Here is a 27,881-nt window from a genome sequence, read left to right as displayed (position 1 = left end):
CGATCGAATCATGCCTGCGATATAGCTAAGAAGGCAAAGGCCATGCCACCAAACGAGAATAAGCCCTGTGATATGGATGGGCACGTACGATGTGATATCCAAGTTCCATAAAGACGTTGATTGTGAATACCTTAACTACACTAAATCATATCCTTAATGCCTACGATCCATTTTCCTTCTTCACGTGTGCTAGTACCGCATCCACCCCAGCCTGTGCCACCTGCCGATCCTCATCAGGTGTGCCAGTACTACATCCAATAGCTCCAATAACTCGCCCATCTATTTCAATTGGTAGTCCGCCTCCGATGGTCATGAACCTTCCTCCATTACTATTATTTATACCAAACAAAGGCCCCCCAGGCGAGACGTTCTCCTTATACGCATGCGTTGGGAGTCCAAATCCAGCAGCGGTAAAGGCCTTGTTGATGGCAATGTCGATGCTAGCGTATTTTGCTTTCGGCATGCGCTGGAAGTGGAGGAGTTGCTGCGAAGCATCCACAATAGCAATATCTTCGGGGACTTGTATCTCCTGTGCCTTTGCGATAGCGGCAGCAGATGCGAGCTGCGCGCCATACAGGGTTAGGTGTGGCATATCTTGCACTGCCTGAGAGTTGAACTTTGCCATTGTATTGGGTAAGTTGGGGTTTTTAATCGGAAGAATTGAATCTCTTGGAACAATAAAGCGTTGTATCAGACGAAGAATTTATAGTTCACAGGAACACATGGAATTCGTCAGCAGGCTAGGTTCGAGAGTCCTGTGGTAAATTTATACAGTACCACTTAACGTCCTACGCGGCTAGGGCTCTAGAATACAGTGACGGGGGCCCGTAGTGTTTCCAATGGATCACATAAGTCGAACAGTCTACTTTGGCAATACGGCGTCATGTAATGAATCATTACACAGAAAGATAGCTCGCTTCTTCATCACGGAAGACCCAATATCCGTCTGTATTGCTAGCTGCCGTATAGACTCCAAAGCCAGTACCGATCAATCTCCAAGATCAGAGATCGTGGAATAGCAGGTCGATGTCGATGCGGAAGATCCCAAACTTTCACATCATCTTGTCGTCGTGGGCGAATTCGCTGGTAGCTGGGTCTGAGCTAGCGGTATTACATGGGTCAAGCGGCAATACGGCGTCATGTAATGAATCATTGCACAGAAAGATAGTTCGCTTCTTCATCACGTTAAGATCCATATCCATCTAATCGTATTGCTGTCACGATCCGTGGCAGGGGCTATTATTTGTTTGGGCTTATAGTGATGTATTCTGTAAACTACGTCCCGTAATATGCGGCATAAAGCAACCCGCTTAGCTATCTATCCATGCTGACATAATCAGCTTTGCCACATTGCTAGCTGCCGCACCCCTACCGCACGACATCCCACCCGGGAGTCTATGATCCGTATGTAGGGCTGATGGTAGTTGCAAGCCCGCGACTCACTAGTAGGTCGATCTCCTAACCCGCAGGCTGTCATTTGCTTGTCTTTTCTCTGTGATAGCATTCGTATAAACTCTAAAGCCATCACCAATCACGACCTCTGGTAACGATCTTGGGGATTGAAACGGAGTGGATAACCCCAATATCGTTACCAGAGGTCGTAACAAATAATAGCCCCTACCACAGATCCAAACATGAGGTCGGTTAGCAATGAAGAAAGAATGATGACGGTACGTTCGGTAGATGCGTGGCCGTCACGGCGGCAGCAGAGAAACTATTAATATACGAATGGATTCACTTTATTCTTTCCCGAGTTACAGTCTTCCTTCTGCTCTAATCGATTTTCAGATTGCTCAGCAAGACAGTCTTCAAAATGGCGACGTCACAGATGGCGCACAAGGTCGAGCAAGCCATTGGCTACGACAACAACGCAATTACCGCTCAGGACGTCTCAAACCCTGCGCTCGATCCAGAGGAGTATGGTGATCCAAACATTACGATGAAGGCGCTAGCTTGGATGGGAAAGAACAAAGTGCAAATCAGTAAGCCAGCTCGTTTTATTGCCAGGCATTCCTTCACTAACACAGATAGTTGACTGCCCAAAGCCAAAGCTCATTGAAGACCGCGATGTAATCCTTAAGGTCACCGGCAGCACGGTGTGTGGCAGTGACCTCCATCTTTTGCACGGCTCGATCGTGGAAATGCAGAAGGGTGACATTCTCGGTCATGAGTTTTGTGGTATCATCGATGAGACGGGCCCAGAAGTCAAGAATTTCAAGAAAGGTGACAGAGTAGTGGCGAGCTTCCAGATCGCGTGCGGAGAATGCCTGTATTGCAAAAAGAAGCTCTCATCGCAATGCGCAAGGACCAATGCGAACAAAAGCATGAATGCGATGTATGGTGGCAGGACAGCCGGCATGTTCGGGTACTCGCATTTCACTGGCGGCTTCGCTGGCGGTCAGGCAGAATACGTACGCGTGCCGCTTGGCGATGTAAACCTTCTCAAGCTTCCAGATGACGTCCCTGACGAGAAAGGTCTCTACCTCTCAGATGTAGTGTGCACGAGCTGGAACTGCGTCGTGGACACTGGCGTTAAAAAAGGTGATGTCGTTGCAATCTGGGGAGCAGGGCCTGTTGGGCAAATGTGTGCGGAGTTCTCGTTCATAAACGGAGCCAGCAGAGTCATCATGATCGATCACAATTGGCGGCTGGACTTCGTAAAGGAGAAGTATCCAAAGGTTGAGCGTGTAAACTACTCGGAGCTGAAGGGCACCAACCCTGTCGTAACCAAGCTGAAGGAGATGGTTGATGGCTATGGCCCAGATGTTGCACTTGAATGTGTGGCTGGCGAGTATCCGAAGGGATGGCTTCATACTGCTGAAATAGCTGTCGGCCTTGAAACAGATACTAGCGAGATCTTGAACGAGATGATTGAGTCGGTGAAAAGTTTTGGTCGCGTCGGAATTACCGGTGTCTATGTGGGCCATACAAACAACTTCAATATCGGTTAGCCGGCTCCAAATTCAAATCGAACACTAACTGACATCCTTTCTAGGCTCGATAATGGAGCGCGGTATCCGCCTCATCGGCAATGGCCAAGCGCCAGTACAGTACTACTGGGAGGACCTGCTAAAGAGAATCCAGGACGGCCAGATTGACCCGCTTAGGATGGTGACGCACCGTGTCCGCGTTGAGGATCTAGACAAAGTGTATTACAAGTTCGAGAAGAAGGAGGATCATATGCAGAAGGTCTTTGCGCAGACGAAATTCTCAGCGCCGCCTTGTGAGGGCTCTCCGCGGTTAACCATATATTAGGTGATAACATAAAAGCATGCTTTAAACCTTTAATTTTAGGAGTAGTTTTAATAAAACAATAATATATACCGTAATTGAATAATGCACTGCATTTTACCATATTACTAGATTCAGCGGCATATAGGTTACATGTTTTAGCCGTAACAAATGTTGATTTTCTTACTTGTGAACCACAGTGTGACTTGTGTTGTTGAAAGAGTGTGGAGGTCACGTGAAAGAGGGGCGAGGAGGGAATAGGGGCTTAGATGAGGTTGGACGATTGATGATGATGATAGAGAGAGGGTGATGGGATTTTAGGGCATGGAGAGGGGAGGTCCTTTAGTATTCTTTTGATGGTTATATGTATGTTATTTGCCTACATCATCTTAACCTTTCCACGACGCCATCATCTTCCCCTTCGCTTTTTTCATTTAGTGCTTCGGACGCTACACAACCGCGGTAATAAGGGGAATGAATGGGAAAGTAATATGTATATATACTCCTGCCACAGAAGAACTCATTGCCAAACTCAAGGGCGAGTACTGAAAAATTTCATCGAGAGAATCGTAAAGCTGCGTTCATATACACAATGCTGCATAATATTATTGTAGCTAAGTGGTAAATATTACGTGAAACTAAGGTTTAAGCCTTTCGTTTCCAATGAATTGAAATGAAAGTAGACAGGGCTGTAGTCCTAAAAACTAGCTATTGTATTTGCTACTCAAGTAAAATGGGTGACTATTAGGTTAGAATGCGAGACTGGCTCTTTATACTGAAGCAAAAACAGGAGTCAGCTAGTCTAAGAGTCGTTTTCGCTGACGATCTTCTCGGTGACGGTGCCGTCGGCCTGCTGTACGATTCTGTCGACATGTTGAGATGCCTTGACTGGGTTCGGCTGTTTGTAGACCCACTCGAGCTCCTCGAGAGTGCGGCCTTGGGCCTCGATACTGGTGGAATGTTTAGCAAACTCCTGTTTCCCAGCGTGCATGCATAATAGATAGGACAAAATAGATTGACATACCCGAAAAAGTACCAACAGACGGTCTCGATGCAATCCCAGCCCACAAAGACCCAGATATAGTTCAGCCCTATAGTTTTGTTTGCAATAGGCGTGCAGAAAGTGTTGATGAAGCCGAGGCAACCAGTCAAGAAACCGTAAAAGGCCAAACCTTTAGCACGCCTGGTGTTATCGAGGGCCTCAACTGGGACGACACCCTGTAATGGAGTATAGGTGAAGGAGTTGACGACATTGAAGAGAAAGTAGAAAGCGAGCGCAGATTGACCGGCATTTATGTTGGTTTGATCCCTCCCAAAGGCGACATTACAGCCGCCGTTAATGGCCAGCATGACGGCACAGGCGAAAGTGCCATAAACAAGCACCTTACGGCGTGGCATGCGGTCAGTCTGTGATACTGCCGTCCCAGCACCAATGGCAGAGATGACGGAGTTAAGAACGTTGTAGCCGAGCTGTTGAGCCACGCTTTTAACTCCCAGCTCACCGAAGATTGTAGCGTTGAAGTAACCAAGACCGTTGCCGGAGAACTGGCCGAAGACGCCCATCATCAGGACCTGGGACGAACGCCAGCGAGCTTCTTTCGTCTTGAAGAGACAGCTGAAGTCCCACCAGGGAATCTTTTTATCATTGAGCTCCTGACGGATGCTTTCCTGGATCTCCTCAATTTCCAGCAGGACCAGGCGCGCGTTGCGGTTCCCCCCCCCGTGGTACTCGGTCAGGAAATCGATGGCCTCTGCCTCCCGGCCGTTGGCAAATAGGTATCGAGGAGACTCGGGGATGAAGTGTACCGCACCGAGGACTATGAAACATGCGAAACACTGGCAAAGAAACGGTACCCTCCATGACCATTCGCTGTCGATGTACTGGCACCCGAAAGTTACCAGGGCTGCGGGGATCGAGCCGCCGAACCAACCACAGTTGTAGAATCCCGTGAAACGACCACGCCATTGAGGAGGAGCGACTTCCATCGAGTATGCGGGGGCTGCGACAGTCATGAACTGGATGCCGGCACCGAGTATAAAACGGCCGACTGTGATTTGGGCCATGCTGAAAGAACTCGCGGTGATGATACTGCCGATGATGATACCAAAGCAACCCCAGACCATGCCAACACGACGACCCCATTTGTCACTAACAGCGGCTGCGAATGGGGTGGCAACAATAGAACCACTAAAGTATTGAACCGCCTGTCAGTTGTCCGTCAGGAAGCATGGTAGGGTTACAGGAAAGGAAAGGATGGGCAGGACTTACACAGAATAAAGAGAGGTCATGACGGAGACTTGCCAACCATCATTCCCGTTGTGCATCCTTGATTGAAAGTGAGGCATGACGATAATGGAACCCATTAAGGAGCCATCATAACCGTTGGCGCAAGCACAGCAGAAAGCAATGAAAACGCACACTGATTACCTCCTTGTCAGCAAGTTGTCATTTTCAAAGTTCCTGCTTGTCTATGGATTGGGGTTTTTTTTATGCATTGTTGACTTACAGTACAACTTCCTAGCTGCCTTGCTCCATGGCGGAATGCGGGACTCCTGGATAGCTGCGTATAGCTCGGCCTAGTTTCCAGACAGTTAATAAATTTCCAACACGCTCTGTTGTCCCGTATCCACTATCAATCGGGGAACTTCCGCTGACTTACATTGTACACCTCTCTCTCCTTGGCACCTTCATTATTAGCGGTCTTCCCTGAACCCTCGGCAACGACCGGAAAGTGCGTGTGGATGTCTTCGACGATGGCGTCGCCGGCGACCTCAGTTTTGGAGACCTCGTTCGTCGACATTCTGAGCGGTGCTTACCAGTAGATAAGCGATGTTGTTAGGAAGACAAGATCCAACGGAGTTTTATCAATTGTGGCGACAGGTGCCCGTTCTCCTTCTCTTTATGGAGTCTCTCGTCGTCTTGCCCTCCCCTACCTTTGAGGAGAGACGCATCCTTATATGTATGAACTGTCGCGACAATGACAATGAGGTGAGACGCGCTAATATTAGACACATGAGCTCAGTCGGCGCATGGGGCGAACAAGGATGCCAATGGCGGTCAGGCATTCAGAGGGCATATCCGATCGATAAAAGCGGAAATTCTGGAAGGACCTCCCCGTAGTTTTGGGACCCAAAAAGGCAAAGGCGAATTGGGGGATTCGAGAACGTCTTGTCACTCGTCTTGACACTCGTCTTATCACTCCGCCCCCGCATTTCCAACTGGACCCACTACGGAGTAAGTGCAAGTGGCGCTGACAACACGAGCAGTATATGGTTAGGCTGGTACTAAGAAATCGAATCCTACGATAATTATTCGTTCGAAACAGACAAGGAAAAGACAATAATAACTCCTGACGACAGTGAATCCCCAGTTTCTCTGCGCGGAGCTTACGGCACGACGGGAATCATCTCCGCTAGTAGTATACATCATTACCTGTACTACGAGGTCTAGCATCCCACTGGAGATACTAGGGAAGCATTATCTGAGGCCTTCTCACATGAATAACGACGGTGTCGATGGTAGCATGGTGCGCCGCCATGGTGAGCCGCCGCATGCTACCATTGAAGTTGAAGAGAGGCTTGTGGTGTTAATGAGCAAGCGATAAGCATCCCAAGAGCGAGCCAAGAGCAAGCTAGACCAAGGTTGGAGAATGGATAGTGTTTACAACGAAAGGGGACAATACGGGGGAAAATACGGGGATATCACGTGTCGGAAGGTGGATTCTTTCCGGGATAGCTTGGGGTCGGTCGCCGCGTAAGCCTCTAGAAATCAAGTTTGTGACGTTATGCTCTAAATTGAAGGGCCTGTTGCATGTATTTAATTAATTAAAAGCCTGTGCTCAGGCTGGAAGTGGCTGAAGAGGAAGAGGGCGTGTTGGATTGGATAGGGTATACAATCCAACAAAGACTCTAGCTCTAGTATCTGGAGTTCGCGTCCGCTGTGGCTGCACCCATGCTTTGGTAGGGTTGGTTGGGTATTGGCACATAAATTGGGTTAGTGGCTTAAAAGCTTGTCGGGTCAGGTCACTAGCCCGCTCCTACTCCTACAATTTCGGGGACAGCTTCCGAGCCGGCTTCAGATTTGCCTTGCTTTTTGTTTCAATAGGTGCCTTGAGCTGAAAATAGGGCTCGTAAACAACTCACGTCGGAATAGACGGTCCGATAAAGAATGAGTCTCAATCCAACGCTAAGCTGTCCGATTTGCGGCGCGAAAGAAGGCCTCTCTAGATGTGCCGGATGTAAGGTCACGTTCTACTGTAGCCAAGAGCATCTTATATCCGACAGGCCAGACCATGAAGGCGCTTGCAAAGATGTCAAGAAAGCCCGAATCGCCCTCGAAGATGAAGAAGCAACACTACGAGCGGCGCCGGGCGACTTCATGCCCGCCGGTGAAACGATCTTTGAAGACGAAGCGGGCTACTTTTGGGGCATCGTCAAGACCCGTCCATACATGCGAGCTCGGTATGCGTTGGTAGAAGCCCTCCTGGAAATCAGCACCTACGCTGCGGTGGACGCGGCGCTCAACCACCTGTTGGACATGCTTCGCCTCTGCCGCAGCGACAACATGGGGGTTCGGGATGCTGTGCCCGCATTATTCTTGCGATTGGGGAAAGATCAGGAATGCTACGATTTTGTGAAGTGGTGGGCTTCGACAGGTGAGCGCAGCGATTACGATTGGGGAGATTTGGATGAGCCATATCTCGATCTGAAGGACCAGAATGCACTTGAGCCACCTGTTCTCTTCGCTCGTGCAGACCTCTCCCACAGCATATCCGTCACTTTACTCAAGATCCGCATCCTTTTCGATCTTCAAGCCTTAAAAAGCGCCGCAGCAATAGGACAGAAGCTTCCACAGGAAGTTCTCGACAATATCCGTAACCAGATGGCTAGTAATATTATCTCTCAGCGACGGGATATTATAGAGAGCGACAATTTAGATCCGCTGATCGATGACTTCCAAACCCAAGTGTCGGACATGTACAACGCCGTGGATAAGTCTAATAGGTACTTCTGGCCAGCTCTTCTGCGGCCTGGAGACAACTTGACAGCTCGGCCGGGTAGTTACAGTAGTGGCAGTAAGGAAGAGATGCAGCTCAAGCTTCTGTATTCATACAACTCGTGGGCCGAGACTCCGGGGGCAATTGATTATATAAGGATGCTTGCTGCGGATAGAAATTGGTAGTTCATAATTCACAGAAGCTGCCTTCCGTTTGCGTGTAAGGATTATGGTAGCTTGGTGGACATCCCAGAATACTCTGAGACGATGAATACTATACGACAACTAGACGCTCTCTAGTTATCGGCCCATGCATTTTTTGTTTCGCGAAGAAAACAACTCAGTTGGGTGAGATCTAAATTTGCCCTTTTTCACATGACTCTATTGCTTAGTAATGAGCCACTGGATTTCAATGTTCGTATCGGCATCAACATTGTTCAAGACACGCAACAAATCGCCAACCACGCCAAAGCAGCCTACGTCTAGTACAGTATATGAGCAGTAATGAGTGAATAGTCCGATGGTAGATGAGGTAACCAAGTCTAGCAGCTAGCACCTATGTGCTTATGATGCGTCCTAGCGCTATAAGGTTCGATGCAATAGCTAGTGATAATGTTAACAGTGCAATTATCTGAATTATCTGAATCTAGCGTGCATCTACTTAACAAATACCAAAGGGCTATTAAGGAAGAATGTAGCCGAGAGAGGGACAATTATTAATTTGTATAGCTCTAATTCATTAGCTATATAGCATAATTTACATTTACCCTAAGTCTAATATACTTTTAGAATAACTTCCCTATATCTATATACTTAGCCTTAGTAGTACTAGAGAGATAATGTAATTTAACTTAACTTAATATGTTCTATTCTTTAAATATTTTCTTCTTAAAATAGCCTTATAACTATACTAGAGTAGCTTATTCTTCTTTAGAGAGGGGTTTCTGTCCTATAGTACTAGTAAAGTCCTTAAAATTAAATGAAGAATGTAATAGATAGTAGACTATAGTATATAGACATAGTAAGAAGGTGCCTTTTATACTATTTTTAAGCTTACCCTTACTTACCCTTACTTACCTTTACTTACCTTTGTTCACCTAGGTACTAGATTATTGTAACGCTGGGTCTTAAACTATAAGACTCACAGAGGTTTCGTTACGTTGGTTTACTTAACAGAGGAGGCAGGGGATTAGACACAAAGGCTTTCGTAAAACACGTTACAGTATATAACAAATACTATATTGAGTTGAGCACGAAGCTCCTATCTAAGAACTAACTATCTGCTTATATAGTAGCGTTGTGCTAAAGGATATCGAAGATATCATAGATAACAAATATCTAACATATCGTTGTTATCCATTATGTAGGTCTTGCGATATGATTGGGTCTAAGGACTGGAGGTCTCTAGATCCAACCAATCCCGCGACGTCCCCTACTCTCAAGACCGCGGGGCGTAGGAGCCACTTAGTTCCTACGCTCCCGGGTCGTGCGCCCGGCTCAGTCCCTAGGCCCGATTAGGTCTAGCGCTACTAATGTTCTAGCGCTCGGCTCAGTCGTTCGACCCAACAAGGTCGTACGCTGTCTGGTTTCCGACAGCAGATACTCTGTTCTAATATCGGAAACCTGCACAGTCTATAGTTTCCCTAAGGGCTGTAACACTAGGTCCCTCCCTTAAGGCCTAGTCCCGAGGCCTGTTGCTGACTAAGAAAAACGCTAACTACTTAAGTAGAGCGATGCCCACTTGTTCTATGGGTAGGTCAGGCTGCGACTATGTCTTCTTCTAAACATACTAAAATCAAAGAACGTCTTGCTCTAGCTCAACGAATCCTAACTACCGGCATTGAGATGCTGCCCTGTAGTCGATGTGAAAAGAAATGTGTGAAATGCGTCGTATCGGACGATTCGAAACGATGTAGTGAATGTATCTGCGTCAACGCTCGCTGTGATGCTAGTGGTCCTTCCGCTAGCGACTAGGATAAGCTCGAACGCGAAGAACGTTGCTTGCAAGAGGAGGAGGAAGAGGCAATGGCCAAAATCCTTCGCCTTTGCAAGCAGCAACGTCTGTTCCGTTCCCGAGCTAAAGACATGCTTCGTCGGGGTCTAAAAACCATAGACGAACTCGACGAGGTAGAGGAGAAAGAGCGTAAGGAAGCCGAGTCTAAAGAGGCCTTTCCTTACAGTCCTTCTACGACCGTCTCTAGGACCGCTGTCCCCAACCTAGACCTTTTCGCGGCCCTGTCTCCTAGGTTTTTCAAACGTTGGGGTGTCGACAGTGGAACTCCGCCAGCAGCTCTAGGCAGCTGAGGTTCCCCCTTAACTCCTATAAGTTATCTGTAGGTTCGTAACCTTTCCATTTAATCAAAAACTCTTCTTGGCGCCCTACTAACCTTCTATCTAGGATCGCCTCGACCTTATATTTAATAACTTCATTCTTGGGTTGGAGTTCGGTGTCTGTTGTAATTAGGGTATCCTCTCTTGCTAGTTCTAATAATAAGACATAAAATACTAGGTGGAGTTTGGAGTTCTTAGGTAGCTGCAGTCTGTAATTAACTAAGCTGACTTTGTTCAATATCTTGAATGGTCCTAATTTCTTAAAGTCCAACTTCGTACTTAGTCGTTTCGTTTTGATGTGTTTTTAGAGTAGGTATACTTTACCCCCCTCCTTAAAGGCAGGTTCTATACTGCGCTTCCTATTTGCATATGCAGCGGATCGTTCATTTAAGAATTAGATGTCCGTTGCAAGTTGTTTGTAGAACGATTTCAGTTGTTCCACTACGATTAGGGCTTGTTTAGCTCGTGCCTCGTCCGGTCTTAGTTGCCTATATGCCTCTGGCTAGTAGCCGTAATTGGTAAAGAACGGTGAAACTTTCGTTGCTTCTGCCATCGCGCTGTTATATGCGAACTGTGCGATGGGTAAAATCTGAACCTAATTATCCTGTTAATGATTGACATAACTCTGTAGGTACTGCTTAAGGGTTTGATTTAACCTTTCTGTTTAGCCGTCTGTCTAGGGGTGGAAAGCTGTTAATAGCTTGTGATTTGTTCCTAGCAGAGCCATTAATGATTTCTAGAATTTCGAAGTGAAGAGCTTGTCTCTGTCTAAGATGATTTCTTCTAGCATCCCGTGATCGGCTAATATAACTTAAATGAAGGTATACGTAAGCGCCTCGGCGTCGCTGGCTTCTAGATATAGCACGAATTTCCTATACTTCGTGAGTCTTTCTGTAATAACAAGGATAGAGTCGTATTCTACTCCTGTTAACAGGTCTTTAGAGGGTAGTAGCTTGACAATGAAGTCTAGGGCTATTGATTTCCACGCTCCTTTTGGTACTAGTGTCGACTTGAGCTGTCTATAAGGCAAGTGCCTATTAGATTTCGATTTGCTGCAAATGTTGCACTCTCTTACCACCGTTTCTACCTGCTTCCTTATACCTAGGAAGTAGTAGTGTCTCGTGATTCGTTCAAAGGTTCGTGTTACTCCCTAATGACCGTGTGCTGGCAACGAGTGTTGTTCTTGCACTAGCGGGCGTCTTATTTGACTTAGGACATACACTAATCCTTTGTAACGGATCAATCCTTGTTCGTCTATAGCAAAGTCGCCTTCGACCTTAGTTAAGACTCTCTTTGCGTATTTGTCTATTACATAAGATTTCTTGAGTCTCGCCTTAAGTTCTGTGTCTTCGACAATGGAGATCGTCGCTAGTAACTCATTATACTGTATTCCTACGTCTGTTTTCTTTAATATTGCTCTAGGTCTTTCTTCCTTTAGGCCGACGTAGTCGGTCCGTCTACTGAGAGCGTCTGCTCTTGCGTTCTCGGAGCCCTTACGATAGGTTATTGTGAAGTTGTAGGCTGCGAGGGTTTCTGCCTAGCGGACTTGTCTACGGTTTAAAACCTTAGTTGTAGTGAAGTATATGAGGTTCTTGTGATCTGTCCACACTTGCATAGTGTAGGTGGATCCCTTAAGATATACGCGCCACTGCTTAAAGGCAACGACAATAGCCAGTAGCTCCTTGTCGTGGATGTTATAGTTGAGCTCTGCAGGTGACAGTTTCCTAGAGTAGTACGCGATTGGTTTAAACTTACCGTTCTCGTCTAGTTGGTTTAGACATGCTCTAATCGCGAAGTCAGAAGAGTCTGTCTCGAGGATGATCTTCTTTGCAGGGTCGAATGTAGCAAGGATAGGTGCCTCTATAAACTTTGTCTTAAGTTCCTAGAAGGTAGCCTCTGCTTTTTCTGTCCATTCGAACGCGAGATCCCTCCTAGTGAGCTCTGTGAGTGGTTGAGCTACCTTAGAATATCCTGCAATAAACCGACGGTAGAAGTTGGCGAAGCCTAAGAAGGCTTGTACTTCCTTGACTGTAGTTAGTGTTAGCTATTCCAACACTGCTGTAACCTTTGCTTAGTCCATCTTAATGCCGTGCGTTCCGATAATGTAGCCTAAGAATTCGACTTAGTTTTTATAGAACTCACATTTCTCTAGCTTCAACAGTAGGTTGTATTCCTTTAGCTTCTAGAGGACGAGCTTAACATGCTGAGCATGTTCGTCCTTGTTTGCTGAGTATACTAGTATATCGTCTAAGTAAACGATGGTGAATATGTCTAGATATTCGTGCAAAGCGTCATTCATTAAGCGTTGCATAGATGCGGGGGCGTTGGTCAACCTAAAGGGCATGACTTAATATTCGAATAGGCTATAGCGGGTGCGGAATGCTGTTTTCTACTCCTTGCCGTCAGCTATCTAGATCAGGTTGTACGCGCTACGTAGATCTAGCTTAGTGAAGATCTTAGCTCCTTAGAATCTATTGTATAACTCATTGATTAACGGTAAGGCGTATCGATCCTTTATCGTTATATTGTTCAATGCTCGATAGTCTACGCATAGTCGTTTGCTTCCATCCTTCTTAGGAACCTATAACATCGGGCTTCCTGTAGGAGATTTGGATGGTCTAATAAATCCTTTCTTAAGGTTATCGTCGATATATTCCTTTAGCAGTTTTAGTTCGTCTGCTGACATCTGGTATATTAGTCTAAACGGTGGACTCTTTCCTTCTTCTAAGGGTATTACATAATCCTATAGTTGGTGTTTAGGAAGCGCCTCGTTCTTAGGGCCTTCCTAGAATAGCTGCTTGTATTCCTTATACTCTACTGGTATATTCGTCGGTAAGGGTGCCTAGGCTAGGTCACTGGGCTCTATAGAGGTCGCACACACCTTGCGTCGGCCCTAGGAGGGTTCCTCCCGTTGTGGCGTGTCCGTTCGTTGTTCACACACGCACTGGCTCATTACAACTTTCTCGTTCTACCAGTTGATCTAAGGGTTGTGTTTCTTAAGCCACAGCACACTAAGGATACATGCATAGTTGTCTATATGTACGATATCAAATTAGATCGTTTCCTTGTGTCTGCGTAGCATAACCATTTCTAATGGGACCGTCTTGTAGGTCACTATCCCCTTGTTGGTTAAGATGGGCTCTCTATCCACAACTATTAGTAGGTAAGGATCGGTTTTCAATTGCGTCTTGAAACCTTAAGTGCCTGCTACTTTCTTTGTTATAAAGTTGCCCATTGCTCCTAAGTCAATTATAGCTCGGAGGTGTCGCTGTTGTATCTTAGCGACTACATATAGCTGCATACTGCCTCCTATAGCGCATAGCTGCTTCGTACTAGGCCTCTCTTTGTTACTCGCCGGTGGCCTACTGTCGAGGACTCCTAGTTTTTTAACTCGTCTGAGGAGTAATAGTGATGTTCATTATCCTCTATAGGCGGTCCTTAGGAAGATGGTCCTCCCTATCCTTCTGCTTCATTTAGCAGGTGCGGGTATTTCTCGTATACCTATTGTTGTTTTTTCAACAGTAGTTCTCCTTTAGACTGACTTCGTCTAAGGGCATAAATTTGGTCTATATCTGTAAAGTAGACCTAAGGTGCGATTTTCGGAAATAGTCGATACTAGGTCTTTTTCTGTAGGTGACTCTTACAGTCATCGTGCTTGCAGTGTTCCTAGAATATATATAGGTGCTAGGGGTGATCAATCCTTAATGCATCTAACTTTGTCAATTCCTGTTCCTCCCTTATCTTGCCTGTGAGCTCAGATTTCTCTATGGTTTCACGTAACCTTTCTACGTCTCCATCGGTGGGTTCGTAGTCTATAGCAGCTTAGTCTGCTTGTAGTTCCTAGGGTTTAGGGCCCTGAGTGTCTTCCTGCTGTTTGTCTTGCGCGTTATATTCCGCAAGCTTGTATTTCAACTACATAGTGGCTTCTTCGGAGGTGTGGTTCGCTCCTCAGGGCTCCCTCCCTTGCAGGTACCTAGGGTGACACCTTATGGCGCGAACTGCAACTTCCTAGTCCTATCGAGTACCCATCCATCCTGTTGGGGGCAGTGGTACAGGAATCGCTCGTAGAGTTCCCTTTCGGAGCATGGCCTGTCTGTAGATGTCGACCACTCCTAGTAGATTTTCCTTAAATGCGATCTCCTTCGCGTCTTCTTCAAACTCCTTTAGCTGGAGTTTCTAGGATTCCGTTAATCCCTTGTTTAGGCGTTCGTTCTCAACTTCAAGCGATGCATCGAACTCATCGAGATCCTCGTCGTTAGAGCTCTGCCCTTCTAGGGTGCTGACACCGTTAATCCCCTAATTAGGTTTGTCTACGAACGTGGCGTTTAGTTGTCCCTTCTAAGTGGCATTAAGTTGTCTGCTGAACTTGCGTCCACTGTTCCCCTTCTTAGGTTGCTTGCAATCTTAGGCTATATGGCCGGGTTTGTTGCAATTAAAACAGAGCCGTTCCTTAAGCTGTTGCTCCTTGTTAGGGTTGCGGTGTCTTCTGCTAGGCTTGAACGTAGCGTTAAGCTCTATAGGTTAGGGCCAATAGCTCTTTAGTGTCTTTCTTTTCTAAGTCCATTAGTAGCTAGATGTTCCTCCTCGTCTTTCGAGTTGGCGTTCGTAGCAACGATTGTTAATTTTCTATGCCATCTTGATGAGTTCCTTAAGGTCATCTGGTTTGTCGGATTGAGAAATCTCATCCTTTACATAATCCTTTAACCCCTTGTAATATTAGTCGCATATAGCCTCGTCTCCCTAATGGGTGAGAGGGGCATGCTGCTGAAACTTAGCAGTATACGTAACCGCAGACCCTTTCTGTCTAAGGGCCTGAATGGCTTGCACTGCATTCCTTCTCTCATCGACATCTCTAAAGTTCGCCTTGAGCTGTTTAACGAAACCTGCCTAAGTGATGAAGATATCCTTAGTTCCCTAGTTGGCCGTTGTAGTGACCCTTCCGTTAGCTGCACGGTGGCTTATGTAGTCGGTTAGGTAGTTAGCAATCTAGTCTAAGGCAGCACCTCTTAAGAGGGCTACGGCCCACAAGACCTGTTGCACTTCAAAGGCGAAGTGTTTGGCGTTAAAGGCCATCTACAACTCTGTCTAGATAAGGAAGCTCTTAAGCTTCTTGCAGTCCCCGTTGAAGGTGTCCAGGAATGCAATCTTGAGTTTGTCTGAGGGGTAAGGCCCTCTAGGCGCGGGCGTGGTAGTAGGCGAAGGGATAGGCTCTGTAGCCGCCTTCCCTTTCGTCCCTACGTTGGAGGTGGAATCGTTTCTAGCCATGTTGCTTTGTGTATGAGCCGGTACCTCGTAGAAGTGGTGCTTAAAGTGTAACGCTAGGTCTTAAACTATAAGACTTATAGAGGTTTCGTTGCGTTGGTTTACTTAACAGAGGAGGCAGGGGATTAGACACAAAGGCTTTTGTAAAACACGTTACAGTATATAACAAATACTATATTGAGTTGAGCACGAAGCTCCTATCTAAGAACTAACTATCTGCTTATATAGTAGCGTCGTGCTAAAGGATATCAAAGATATCATAAATAACAAATATCTAACATATTGTTGTTATCCATCACGTGGGTCTTGCGATATGATTGGGTCTAAGGACTGGAGGTCTCTAGATCCAACTAATCCCGCAACGTCCCCTGCTCTCAAGACCGTAGGGCGTAGGAGCCACTTAGTTCCTACGCTCCTAGGTCGTGCGCCTAGCTCAGTCCCTAGGCCTGATTAGGTCTGGCGCCACTGATGTTCTAGCGCTTGGCTTAGTCGTTCGACCTAACAAGGTCGTACGCTGTCTGGTTTCCGACAGCAGATACTCTGTTCTAATATCGGAAACCTACACGGTCCATAGTTTCCCCGAGGGCTGTAACAATTATCTATAGCTATCTAAAGTTATAGTGTATTACGTTTATTAGCATTTATTACATCTTAATATAAGACCTACTTTATATATGTTAACATTATTACCATTAGGTAGGTAACTACTAGTAAATACCTACTATTATATGTTTTTTTTACCCTATTTTTTTTATACATTTTTTTTACTAATGCTAGTGTTTACAACTATAATATTAAGACCTTTAGTTAGGGATTTCATAATAGTAGCTTTAAAAACAGATACCTAGTCTTCCTATAATGTTACGTTACATTTTATAAATTAAGATCTAGAAAACAAATAGTTAAAATGTTTTATTTAAGAGGGAGGAGAGCTAAATATACACTTTATGGAAATAGATTAGTTAGAGCCTAGCTTTATATTAGCATTTATAACAAAAGCTGTATTATTAAAAATTAAATTAATTTTTAGAAGAGAATAATAGCTATAATATTATTAACTCACCTAGCCTTAACATAGGCTTTTATATATACTACACTAAGGTAATTACTACCTAAAAATAAGGTTAATAATTATCTATTAAAGTAGTAGTGTAAATTAAACCTCTAGTTATAATTATAGTATAGGGGTTTAGTAGAAGTGTACTATAGCTATAGGCCTAGGTAACTAAAACAGCATTTAATAGACTAATCTCTAAGCCCTACCTATAGGGGGCTTAGCTACTCTTATCTACTACTTTAAAGTTAGGCCCCTACTAACTTAGTAGTAAGTTAGGGCTATATACTAACCTCCTACTAGCTATAAGGCATAGGGTATATAGGTATATAGGTGTTAGCTAGTAAGGGATGCCTAAGGCACTAGTTCCCTAGCCTATATTTCCCCTAAGGTAGGGCCTCCTACTATACCTATAATAATACCCCCCTTTTTAGAGTCTAGGTTCCTTTAGATAGCATAGAGGTCCTAGTTAGTTATGTTACAGCCCTCGGGGAAACTATGGACCGTGTAGGTTTCCAATATTAGAACAGAGTATCTGCTGTTGGAAACCAGACAGCGTATGACCTTGTTGGGTCGAACGACTAAGCTAAGCGCCAGAACATTAGTGGCGCTAGACCCAATCGGGCCTAGGGACTGAGCTAGGCGCACGACCTAGGAGCGTAGGAACTAAGTGGCTCCTACGCCCTGTGGTCTTGAGAGCAGGGGACGTCGCAGGATTGGTTGGATCTAGAGACCTCTAGTCCTCAGACCTAATCATATCGCAAGACCTACGTAATGGATAACAACGATATGTTAGATATTTGTTATCTATGATATCTTCGATATCCTTTAGCACGACGCTACTATATAAGCGGATAGTTAGTTCTTAGATAGGAGCTTCGTGCTCAACTCAATATAGTATTTGTTATATACTGTAATGTGTTTTACGAAAGCCTTTGTGTCTGATCCCCTGCCTCCTCTGTTAAGTAAACTAACGCAACAAAACCTCTGTGAGTCTTATAGTTTAAGACCTAGCGTTACAAGTTAGCACCCCCTCCCTCTATAAGTAGGGTAGATTAGTAGTAGACACCTACTACCTAACTTCTTAGGGCACTAGAATAGCATTAGTAGTAGTCTAGTAATGCCCCCCCTTACTATAGTAATAGTTAGGGGCCTCTATACCCTAGTAGTAAGTACTCTTATAACCTACCTTTATACTCTAGTAGATAGGTCCTCTTATAGCTTACTTAATTACTATAGTAGTATAATGCTAGGTCTTAAACTATAAGACTTATAGAGGTTTTATTACATTAGGTTACTTATTAGAGGAGATAGGGGATTAGATATAAAAGGCTTTTATAAAACATGTTACTAGTATATAACAAATACTATATTAAGTTAAGCACAAAGCTCCTATCTAAGAACTAACTATCTACTTATATAGTAGTGTTATACTAAAGGGAATAGTTAGAATAGCAAACTCCTTTACTATTCTCACTATTCCTACTATTCTATTATATAGGGTTCTTATAAGGAGGTGCTTATAAATAGTCTAGTACCTATTCTATCTAGTACCCTATAATAGTTAGGTACTTAGAAAGAGTTAGGTGCCTACTCTATCTAGTACTAAGCAATTCTTAGATGCCTAGGAATTCTCTAGTACCTATAAAAGCAGGTGCTTAAGAAAACTCTATTACTTAATCTACTTCTAGGCTTTACTGATATTCCGTACAGAGATCACGTGAAGTCATGTGACTATTACAACAACCGCCTTCGAATGCATGTCACGTGTGTCATTAGATCCATTGCACATGTCTGCGGTGTACAGCCTAATCGTTGTAGGGCCTGCGACGACTCGTACCTCCCCGTGGGCTGGGAACCTAAGTCTCTTCGATGAAGACCACCTAGAGCTGAATCGAGTCAGACTTGAGAGAGCGTTGTTGGCGCGCTGTCGTTGTCATCGCTCCGGCATGGGTGGTGATACGATGGCGTGGCATTTGGACTGGCGGGTGAGGGCCCTCAAGTTTTTGATGCCCATGTGATCGCTTCGCCTGTGAAATACGTTATATAAAGGTACTTATGGTTTTTAGTTTCAAACGCATATTACTTCTATAATAGCTCGCGAACCCATATTGCTTCCGACCACAATTATAGTACACTACTAGGTCTATGCTCCCTAATCCTAGGCATAGTCCAATTAAGGCACAGGCTATACCCGGGTGCGTTTCGGATGTAGCCCCACTAGTAGCGCGAGGCAAACTCAATTACACTGCTCGAGTAATCCATGACTAAAAAAAATGACCAATCAACGCTTGTAAAGTAATATGTTAGTAGAGGACTTAATTGGTTCATTTTGAAAGAATTTGACTGCCTTGCCAAAGATTCCGACCCTCATCCTATCTGCATCCATTTGTTTTAATTGCCTATGCCTTACCTTTACACTCTATAGACGTTAAAATCGCATAGAGTTCAAGTTTAGATTTAGGACGTTACACCATCTAGCAATTCGATTGGCTCCGCCTGACTCCATTAATATGAATCTAGAGAGACGAGGCCGCAATTCGAAACGAAACTCAACAGCGTGTGAGCATTGTCGGGCAGCTAGAATCAGGTGCCAACCCAGTGACCAGCCAGGGGTGTGTGAAAAGTAATGCGTCAAACAATCTTAGTTTTCCCGTTCATGCTTATAGTTTCTTATCAGATGTCTCGCCTTGAAGAGAGAGTGCATCTCCCGCACTAGAGCACGGCCTCGCAGATGGGAACACACTTGGGGGTAAGAACAATGTTTTGCCGACCCCTAGATCCTCTCTAACACCTCTAGAATGGGAGAGATCGATCCGTCGCTGCACCCACTGGGCCAGCTCAGCACCTTTAGCATTGATTACTCTGTGCCAGTCAAGGCCGGTCTTGATGACAACTTCGAAACCTTGCGGGAAATTCATGACCGGGCTCTTAATGCTGCACTTATTGAAGAGAATCCCATCGACAACTCGCAAACGGCAAGCCAATCCGTCAGCCTTCCAAGCCCCTCGAGTTTGTCGAATCAACCTCATTTAATCTCCGACATCTGGCGTCAGCCCTTATTCAATATAGCTTCCGCCGAATCTCTCCTAAATTCCTTTAAGTCCATGGTCAACTACCTACCATTTGTAATCCTACCTGATGATTCTTCCGTCCTACATCTCGCTGCCACAAAACCTTTCACTCTGCTGTCTATCTTAACTGTAGCTTCGGGGTCGAAGATGGTGCAGAAACACGCGCTGTATGATGATGAGTTTCGGAAAGCCCTAGGTCTCAAGTATGTCTCTGGCGGGGAAAGAAGTCTTGAGATGCTCCAGGGCTTATTAATATACTGCGCATGGTATGTCTGGGTGTTAAATTAGTTCTATGCATTTCCTGCTAACGTCACAAGGTATCCTTTTCACTTGTGGCCCAAAAACGGACAGCTTGTTCACTGCTTGCGAATGGCGGCAGATCTTGTTCAGGACCTCCATTTAGATGAAAATTTTCTTACAATGCGTGATCCGTGGAGTCCGAAAGTGACAGGCGATGAACTTGAAAAGATCCGAGCATATCTCGCCTACGTCTATCTTGTTTCTACGTATGTTACAATGACCTCAAATTCGATCATGCAATTATTCTTACATTTGAACGCTCCTTTAGGTATATCGTTGTATGGAAAGGAGAGACAATTCTACGTACCCATTTCCCCCCTTGGGCAAGTTCCGCCATTGACACCCTTCAACACAACGCCCAAGTTGAAAGTGACAACACGCTAGTGGCTTTAGTCCGCCTATCGAATCTCTTCTCCGATGCATCCGAAGCTATCAATGAGAGAGACGTGCAGACGGTGCAGAACAGTCGACTGATTTTGATTGGTCTTGAGCAACAATATCAGGAAATGCAGGGCAGCATGACCCCCACTGTTTTGGGTTCCGGTACGTCAAGCTGGGTGAATGTGAACATGCGGGGGAGATGCTTACGTGGTAGAAAGAACCTATACGATTGCAAACGATGTTTGTCGAAATCTTCCTTGACTGCGGGAGCTTACTCGCATTCCCTGTAGCGAAGACCTACCTGTCTGCCAATATAACTCCCTTTCCTCCCCTATTATCCAAGATCTGCACTGCTACAAAAAAGCTACGAGCTTTTCTGGACTACATAAGCGACCTAGAAGATTCGTCACTCCTCTCATTTACTATAAACGACTGGACTCGACTTATTGTCGTCCTTACACTGTCGTTCCGCTTGTCATTCCCGCTTTTGCTTTGTCCGGATTTCGATTCGGCATGGGCTCGCTCCGAACTCCAACTAGATCAGTTCTTATCCAAAGTTTCGCATGGTGCAGATATTGCTACAGCTTCAAATGACATTATCTCAGCTAGGCGCGCCGTGCTTAGTGTTATGAAGTCGAAATACGATCATCGGTTGGGCTCACTTAGCGAACCACCGTGCACTGCCCCAGCAAGCAGGATTTTTGGGTGTCCTATGATGGACGGAAGCCTTCGAACATCCCTGGGACAATGGGATCCCGAGCTTATAAATATATCGGGATCGTCCACCGATGCCAGCGAGGCGAAGAACCTTCCCCTTTTTAACGATGTATGGGCATCAATGACTATGGGATGGGGAAACACTAGCGACATGTCTTGGGACACATTCGAAGACAGTTTCTGATCATTAGCTTCAGAACATCTCAATGTTGGTTCTAGCTGAAAATTAGTCCATCGTTATTCTAGAAGCACCATACGTTACCGTTGTTGTGTGAGAGCGCCGGAGCTGACTACAACTGTATAATGGAAATTAAAAGAACTTCTGGTCAGAAGCTGTTTCTGAGGTACTGACCTTAGTCTATTCAAATCGGTCTAATATCTACGAGCATCATATAACGCTAGTATGCCATATGGATTTTCTATACTTACTTCGAATCTCGCTACATCTGTGTCTCGGCTGGTATAGAGGCTCCTCAGGCCTATACTTGATGCTCCGCATGCCCACATCTCCGACTCTAGCCACCTCTAAGCAGACCAAGCTCAAACACACGGTCATACATACGAACTACTCATCGTCAGGTGATTTTAAGTCGCATCAGCCCTGAGAAGCACTTGTCCATGGAAGTCGACGCCAGATTAACCCACTTGGCATGTTACTCGGCGGAACGGTTAGAAACTACTTTGTTTGGTTACTAAATAGACCACATCGCCTCTAATCAGCCTTCTTTAAAATTACAAGCAATTTGTGACTGTGCTCGCTCAGACTGCTTCGTTAATCAAAGTCTAAACACTTTTGTTCCTGAAACTTCTCTATCCCCGAACCATGACCAGATATCGTTGAGTAGCAGGCCAGGCACCTCATAGGCGGCAAAGTGACCACCATGGGTGTTTACAGTCCTCCTGAGAACATTTCCTCCACGCTTCGCCCATTCCAACGGCATACGAAAGGAGATATCGTAAGGGAACTGGCTGATGGCGACTGGGACCTCCACCAGCGGCAGAGTGCCAAAGTCAAGCGCAGCGAGACCCCCCTCGCTGAGCACCTCCTTGTAAAAGCGCATGCTGCCATAGGGACCTTGGATGTAATACATCATTGACCAAGTAATGATCTCCTCGGGAGTCCAAACCATGATTGCCGGGTCGATGACCTTTGACATTAGAGCATACATCCACATCGCATTGCCCAATGGAGAGTCTGTAATGCTAAATGCCAGCGTGAGTGGTTCTGTGGATTGTATCAGGCGGTATCCAGATGCTTGATTGATATAGGTCTCCAAAATATTGATGTATGCAACTTCGTCAGGTGTAGCTAATCCCTCTGCGAGCATGCGGATGTCATTTACTTCGGGCTGAATGATCCAGAAATTGCTGAGCGCCGAGACGACGTGCTTCGGAAACAAATGAGCCTGGTAACGAAGGATAACCCCACCGAAATCTCCGCCTTGAATAACATATTTAGAGTAACCGAGCTGGCACATCAGTTCGTTGAAAGCGTGTGATGTTTCGACGGGACCGAAGCCGGGCTTCTGAGGTGTGGGAGAGAATCCGAAACCTGGGATTGATGGAGCAACAACGTGAAACGCTGGCAAAGATGCATTAGGAGGGTTTGTTAAGTTGCCGATAATATTGCTGACTTCTAGAAACGAGCCGGGCCAGCCATGAATGAATAACAGAGGGATAGCGTCGTTCCGGTGTGAACGGTGATGAACAAAGTGTAACGGCACTAGATAACTAGCATTATCAATTACCGGTTCCACAATGGTCGTGAACTGTTCTAGCCTTACAAAACTGTTATTATAACAACAAGGCCTGTTTATATGTCACTTACTTCTGGTTGATAGACTCTTCAGTTGCGGTCCAGTTATACTCATTAACCCAGAAATCCCGAACGGTAGAGAAAATTTCAGTACTCGGCCCGTCACCTCTTGCGCCTATAAACAAAGGAGCCCTTGCGTTTGCAACGCGCTGCCGAGTGTCCTCGATGAAATGCCGATCAACGTGGATTTCAAATGGCTTGGGCGACTTATGAAAGGTGATGTCAACATTTGGCACAGAAATATTATCCGCAACAGCGCAGAGGAGAAGGCCAAAGCCAAATGTTAACAAGCGTAGTAAAAGCATTTTGGAGTTTTGAAATCAGCTCAGAGTAGGCTTCGGCTTTCAAGATGGCCCTTTGTTATTTATACCTGCATGCCGTCAGCTTGCTTATGTCATTAACAACATGCATAGCTCTTGTCGTTTATGGCCGGATGATTTAACCTAATCAAACGCAGCAACTACAGTTATACTCATTACGTTGCTGCCTACAAGCGCCCCATAAAGGTTCTCTTTGGACATCCGGACGGTGCCGGAAGGCGGATGAGCTGACTTCTAATTCATGACCCACATCTATATCCGGCCGGAGACTACTGTGCTAAGGTGGCGATCAGCTTTATTGATTATCAATGTCCGATTTATGCCAAATGAGAACTTGTTTAATTTAGCTCTCTGAAAAATGGTGCTTCATTATGTTGTTAGATAGGGCTTTTTGCATTGCACCGCACTTTGCGATACGCATGGTTTTCTATGTTCTCCGGTTTCGTGGTAATAGAGGGGCTGTCCATGGCGTTTTTTCTTTTTCTTTTTCAATTCCTTTTCATTTTCATGATGTATTGGGGTATGTATTCCGCCTAGGTAGGCCCCCCCAGTCTGTATTAGAGGTGGATGACCTGAGAATGCGTGCGTTGGGTTCACGAGTGAACGGGGTACAATTGAAGGCTGGTGGGGGATTGAGATATCTTACACATGGCCGAGTCTATCGAAGCGATGAAGATAGGTGCTTTGTATCTAAGTGACCAGTGGGGATTACGAAATGCAGCTAAATAGATTCGTATTTGTTTATCCCTATGCTCCCTTCTAATGAGTTTTATCATCCGGGTCTATCTATAAATTATTCATTATTCCGCATGATGCCTAAACACATGAGTAGAGACCTTTTCTCCATTTGAAGCAAACCTCCGCGGAAACACATTGAACAATCCATCACTATCCCGTGGCTCATAGTCTAAAGTGACAGCAGCCTGGATGAGAACATCCAGACCATAGTTCTCCTTAATCCAGTGGGCAACCATGTCTGTCCCAGCGATCGCTCCGGAGCCTGTCCAAATGTTGCCGTCGATGATCCACTTCTTCTCTCGTGTCCAGTTGACTTTTGGCCAGCGCTTCCTCACCCACTCGTATTCCACATTATTGACTGTGGCCTTCTTCCCGTCTAGCACACCGGTGGATGCGACGAGGCTGGCGCCCGTGCAGTTTGTAAAGAGGATCTTTCCGGCAGCGACGTGTCTTTGGATCAGATCAGCGTGCTTGGGGTGTAGCTCAAAGTTACCCAGATACGGCCCTGCGACAAGCAAGATATCCAGCTCTGGACACTCATCCACAATTGTTGTAGGGATAATCGTCATCTGGCTAGTACCGAGGTTAACGGCGTCTCTGGTCACGCCAATATGATGGAACGCGAACTCTGGTGCTCGGGAGATGAGGTCTTCGTCGATGGGGCCGTATTGCCCGAGCGTTTCCATGGTGCTCTTGTTAGCGGAGAACAGGAGATCGGTTGGGCCGACGGCGTCGAGTACTTGGTAGGCGAAGGCGAGGATGCCGAATTGGATAGGGGCCATTTTGGTGCAGTAGTTGAGAATGAGGGCTATGATGGAGAGGAGTTGTGGTTGATATACGGAACGGACACTAGAGGATGCTGGCTATATATAGAGACAGCGTATCATTCGCAAAATCTTTGTTGGACAATTAAAGGGTTCCTTGGGGGCTGTTATAGAAGGTTTTGTAAGCGGGGTCATGGTAGGTAACACAACCCTGCTCTCAATATCCGAAAGACAACCGGTTGTATATCGGGACTCTAACATAGTTGGCTGAGCAAATTTGAGTTTCTCTGACTTTGTAAGCAATTCTTGAGTAGAAATATAGAAGTGACCTTTTAAAATAACCCTCTTTACTTTTCCATGGGTTGTAAGTTGTTTGCATTATTGTAACGATGTACGGCTACGCTCGCGCTACACCCCACTAAGCCAAAAAGACGACAATATTTCAGGTCTCCTGGAATACGCATAACACGCTATATATACTGTAATGGTCGGTCAGCAACCACCCTGTTACAATTATATTAGTAGACAATACTTTATGCTTGAAGTTGCTTAGACCTCGTTGCTAACATTGAGATATGTTGCTAGACAGGTGTTGCAAGGACTATACAACCATTATTGTCTAGCTAAGAAGCTTATTCGCTGTTAGTTCTAATTGAGAATCCAGATTCGTCTATGTTATATGTATTATCTTGCATAATTTTACAGTCTTCAACCACCTTCTTATATGCTTCAAACCACGCGTTAAGCACCTTTTTTGTAGCCCCGTCCATAGGCACAATTTGCGATAATTGACGAAATAATAGGAGATAAAATAATTGAGAAGAGATGCATGACGGACTAGTCGTCCGCTAATTGAGGTGAATCTTGCTTAATTGACTAGGCCTGAGTGAACTCAGAGAGGCAAAGAAGCTTTCTTGGCACAGATTAATCTTAATCCTCCCTATGTGGCAAACGTGCTGCGAGCTCGGAGCTTGGCACCGTAGAAGAACAAGATCCACATTCCTACAATACCGATGGCACTCAAGCCGCCAAGAAGAGTCGTCCCTTTAGCAATACCAAGGTTTTGATACAGAGGATGTGCAAAGAGAATGCTGCCGCTGGCCAAGGCGCTGCGGAAGAAGTCGTTCGCAGCGAATAAAGAGGCAGCATACTGAGGGTAGCTGAACGGGATATATAGGAACATACACTGTAGCACGGTGAAAACTGAGCCGGCGTAGATCGTAATGCCGATAGTTGGGACAATCCAGTGAATAGAAGCACGGGCAGTCCAGGCGAACAAGAATAGGCCAATGGGAGGGCCAAAGGATGCTGGTAAACCAGCTAAAAGAATGTTCTCCTGTGGGCCCATACCGACTTTCTTAGTCCTTGGTGTGACCACAAAGTATAGCCATGAGCCATAAGCGATAATAGCAATTATACATCCAATAACGATGCAGAAAAAGACAAGACCAACCTGGCCTAGATTCATATGGTAGAATACGGGATAGACAAGCGGAAACACCTCAAAATCTACAAGATCAGCTAAAGCGCTATAACGAGTCATGGAACACTTACAGGAATAGTAGATGCCATAGACGATGGCCGAGTAGACTTGCACAAACATGACAGCGGGGTCTTTCAAAGTGATTTCTAAGGGCTTAATCAAGGCCTCTATTGAAATGTCCGAGACTGTCAAGTGACGCTGGTCAATTTCACTCTGGGACATCAGCTTCTGGTTGCCGGTAACCTGGCGCAGGCGTTGGGCGCGACGCAAAAGGATATTAGGACTACTTGTTTCGGGCATAAAGATGAAAAAAGCGATAAGCATCGGTGCCGATGCCCAGATGGACTCGTATAGGGACCAACGCCAGTTTTCCGCTGGTACAGCGAATCCACTAAGGAGAGGACCGAGAGAAGCTGTCCTGGAATTAGCTAACAGATTCTCAATGACCGGCGGGAAGACATACGTCCGCAGGACATCGCAGCAACCCAGGCAATCAATGCAAAAGGCAAAGCGGTCAGGCTGTACATATCGCTCATTGAGGCACCTCCTGATGCTAGGCAAGGTGATCCGAAGAACCCCTGCAAAAAGCGCAAAATAATAAGGCCTGGAAAGTTGTTCACTAGGGCTGTTGGAATAGAAAGGACTACAAACAGAAACAGAGTAATGATGTAGACAGGGCTGCGACCGATGTGAGGGATCTCACTGAGAGGTGAAAAGAGCAGTGGGCCGACACCATAACCCAGCACATACATGGCGAGACCGAGAGTTGCCTTGAGGTTGCTAACGCCAAATTTCTCCATGACACCTTCAGTCGATGGTGTGTAGATTGCCGAACTCAGGTACACCACAAATGTATAGAGGCATATAATCAGGGCGAGGAGCCCACGGCGTAGGTCCGACCAATTGTGCGGGTTAGCAGGATCGTCTTCGGAGTACCAATCGACTAAGATAGTACCGGCATGGCTAACTTTCGGTGTCAGGTGGGTAGGTTTTTCTTCTGCGAATTCATTACTCTCGAGAGCCGGCTGGGTTGCGTTGTTGACATCCGACGCCTCTCCTCCTTCTTGGTCGGCGTTCGAGACAGAGGCGGATGAAGATGTAGCTGTCTTATCTTGAGGTGTAATGTCGTGGTCTGCATAGTTCATGATGCGAATCCATGGCTCGGGCAGTTTGAAGTTCGGCTGTTCTTCTGGGTACTTGAAAAGCCGATTCTTGGTGAAAAAGCGCACGAGCTGTCCCAAGGGCGCGTCTCGGACAATCTCATTAAACGCTTCACTGAACGTCATCTTGCCTTGCTAACTTCTGTACCGGGTCTGCTGGGAAGTATGTAGTGAAATCGGAGGGAGTCTCTGAAACAAGAAGAGAATACTCGGCCTCAATGGAGGACCCTCTCTAGACTTATACTACAGCCGCA

General features: G+C 45.7%; 8 protein-coding genes across 8 annotated transcripts; 3 read left to right on the top strand and 5 right to left on the bottom strand.

The window, feature by feature from the left end:
- Nucleotides 1-160: 160 nt before the first annotated feature.
- On the bottom strand, nt 161-1,245 carry VE01_01670 (uncharacterized protein; the record flags this gene model as incomplete). Its single annotated transcript, XM_018271188.2, has 1 exon — nt 161-1,245. The coding sequence occupies exon 1, from the start codon at nt 623-625 to the stop codon at nt 161-163; it is 465 nt and encodes a 154-aa protein (XP_018133950.1). The 5' UTR covers nt 626-1,245.
- Nucleotides 1,246-1,387: 142 nt separating this feature from the next.
- Nucleotides 1,388-3,327, top strand: VE01_01669 (uncharacterized protein). The gene is made up of 3 exons (XM_018271187.2): nt 1,388-1,982; nt 2,032-2,946; nt 2,996-3,327. The coding sequence occupies exons 1-3, from the start codon at nt 1,814-1,816 to the stop codon at nt 3,253-3,255; spliced, it is 1,344 nt and encodes a 447-aa protein (XP_018134080.1). The 5' UTR covers nt 1,388-1,813; the 3' UTR covers nt 3,256-3,327.
- Nucleotides 3,328-3,843: 516 nt separating this feature from the next.
- Nucleotides 3,844-6,375, bottom strand: VE01_01668 (uncharacterized protein). Its single transcript, XM_018271186.2, has 5 exons — nt 5,892-6,375; nt 5,739-5,808; nt 5,501-5,651; nt 4,256-5,419; nt 3,844-4,181 (listed from the first exon to the last, which is right to left on the bottom strand). The coding sequence occupies exons 1-5, from the start codon at nt 6,030-6,032 to the stop codon at nt 4,034-4,036; spliced, it is 1,674 nt and encodes a 557-aa protein (XP_018134079.1). The 5' UTR covers nt 6,033-6,375; the 3' UTR covers nt 3,844-4,033.
- A 912-nt stretch (nt 6,376-7,287) lies between these two features.
- VE01_01667 (uncharacterized protein) lies at nt 7,288-8,761 on the top strand. The gene has a single exon (XM_018271185.2). It carries the CDS (start codon nt 7,400-7,402, stop codon nt 8,411-8,413), a length of 1,014 nt encoding a protein of 337 aa, XP_018134086.1. The 5' UTR covers nt 7,288-7,399; the 3' UTR covers nt 8,414-8,761.
- A 10,470-nt stretch (nt 8,762-19,231) lies between these two features.
- On the top strand, nt 19,232-22,010 carry VE01_01666 (uncharacterized protein). The gene is made up of 6 exons (XM_018271184.2): nt 19,232-19,500; nt 19,555-19,626; nt 19,675-20,214; nt 20,266-20,454; nt 20,517-20,791; nt 20,848-22,010. Exons 1-6 carry the CDS (start codon nt 19,388-19,390, stop codon nt 21,528-21,530), a joined length of 1,872 nt encoding a protein of 623 aa, XP_018134085.2. The 5' UTR covers nt 19,232-19,387; the 3' UTR covers nt 21,531-22,010.
- Nucleotides 22,011-22,067: 57 nt separating this feature from the next.
- VE01_01665 (uncharacterized protein) lies at nt 22,068-23,467 on the bottom strand (the record flags this gene model as incomplete). The annotated part of the gene is made up of 2 exons (XM_018271183.2): nt 22,068-23,125; nt 23,175-23,467. 2 exons carry the CDS (start codon nt 23,465-23,467, stop codon nt 22,123-22,125), a joined length of 1,296 nt encoding a protein of 431 aa, XP_018134088.1. The 3' UTR covers nt 22,068-22,122.
- A 734-nt stretch (nt 23,468-24,201) lies between these two features.
- Nucleotides 24,202-25,109, bottom strand: VE01_01664 (uncharacterized protein). The gene has a single exon (XM_018271182.2). The coding sequence runs from the start codon at nt 25,000-25,002 to the stop codon at nt 24,283-24,285; it is 720 nt and encodes a 239-aa protein (XP_018134087.1). The 5' UTR covers nt 25,003-25,109; the 3' UTR covers nt 24,202-24,282.
- An 815-nt stretch (nt 25,110-25,924) lies between these two features.
- On the bottom strand, nt 25,925-27,809 carry VE01_01663 (uncharacterized protein; the record flags this gene model as incomplete). Its single annotated transcript, XM_018271181.2, has 3 exons — nt 26,931-27,809; nt 26,539-26,880; nt 25,925-26,493 (listed from the first exon to the last, which is right to left on the bottom strand). The coding sequence occupies exons 1-3, from the start codon at nt 27,751-27,753 to the stop codon at nt 25,925-25,927; spliced, it is 1,734 nt and encodes a 577-aa protein (XP_018134082.1). The 5' UTR covers nt 27,754-27,809.
- Between the last annotated feature and the right edge of the window lie 72 nt (nt 27,810-27,881).

This window comes from Pseudogymnoascus verrucosus, assembly GCF_001662655.1.
Source record: "Pseudogymnoascus verrucosus strain UAMH 10579 unplaced genomic scaffold scaffold_4, whole genome shotgun sequence".
Lineage (NCBI taxonomy): Eukaryota > Fungi > Ascomycota > Leotiomycetes > Thelebolales > Thelebolaceae > Pseudogymnoascus > Pseudogymnoascus verrucosus.
This window is presented reverse-complemented; position numbering and strand designations above follow the sequence as displayed.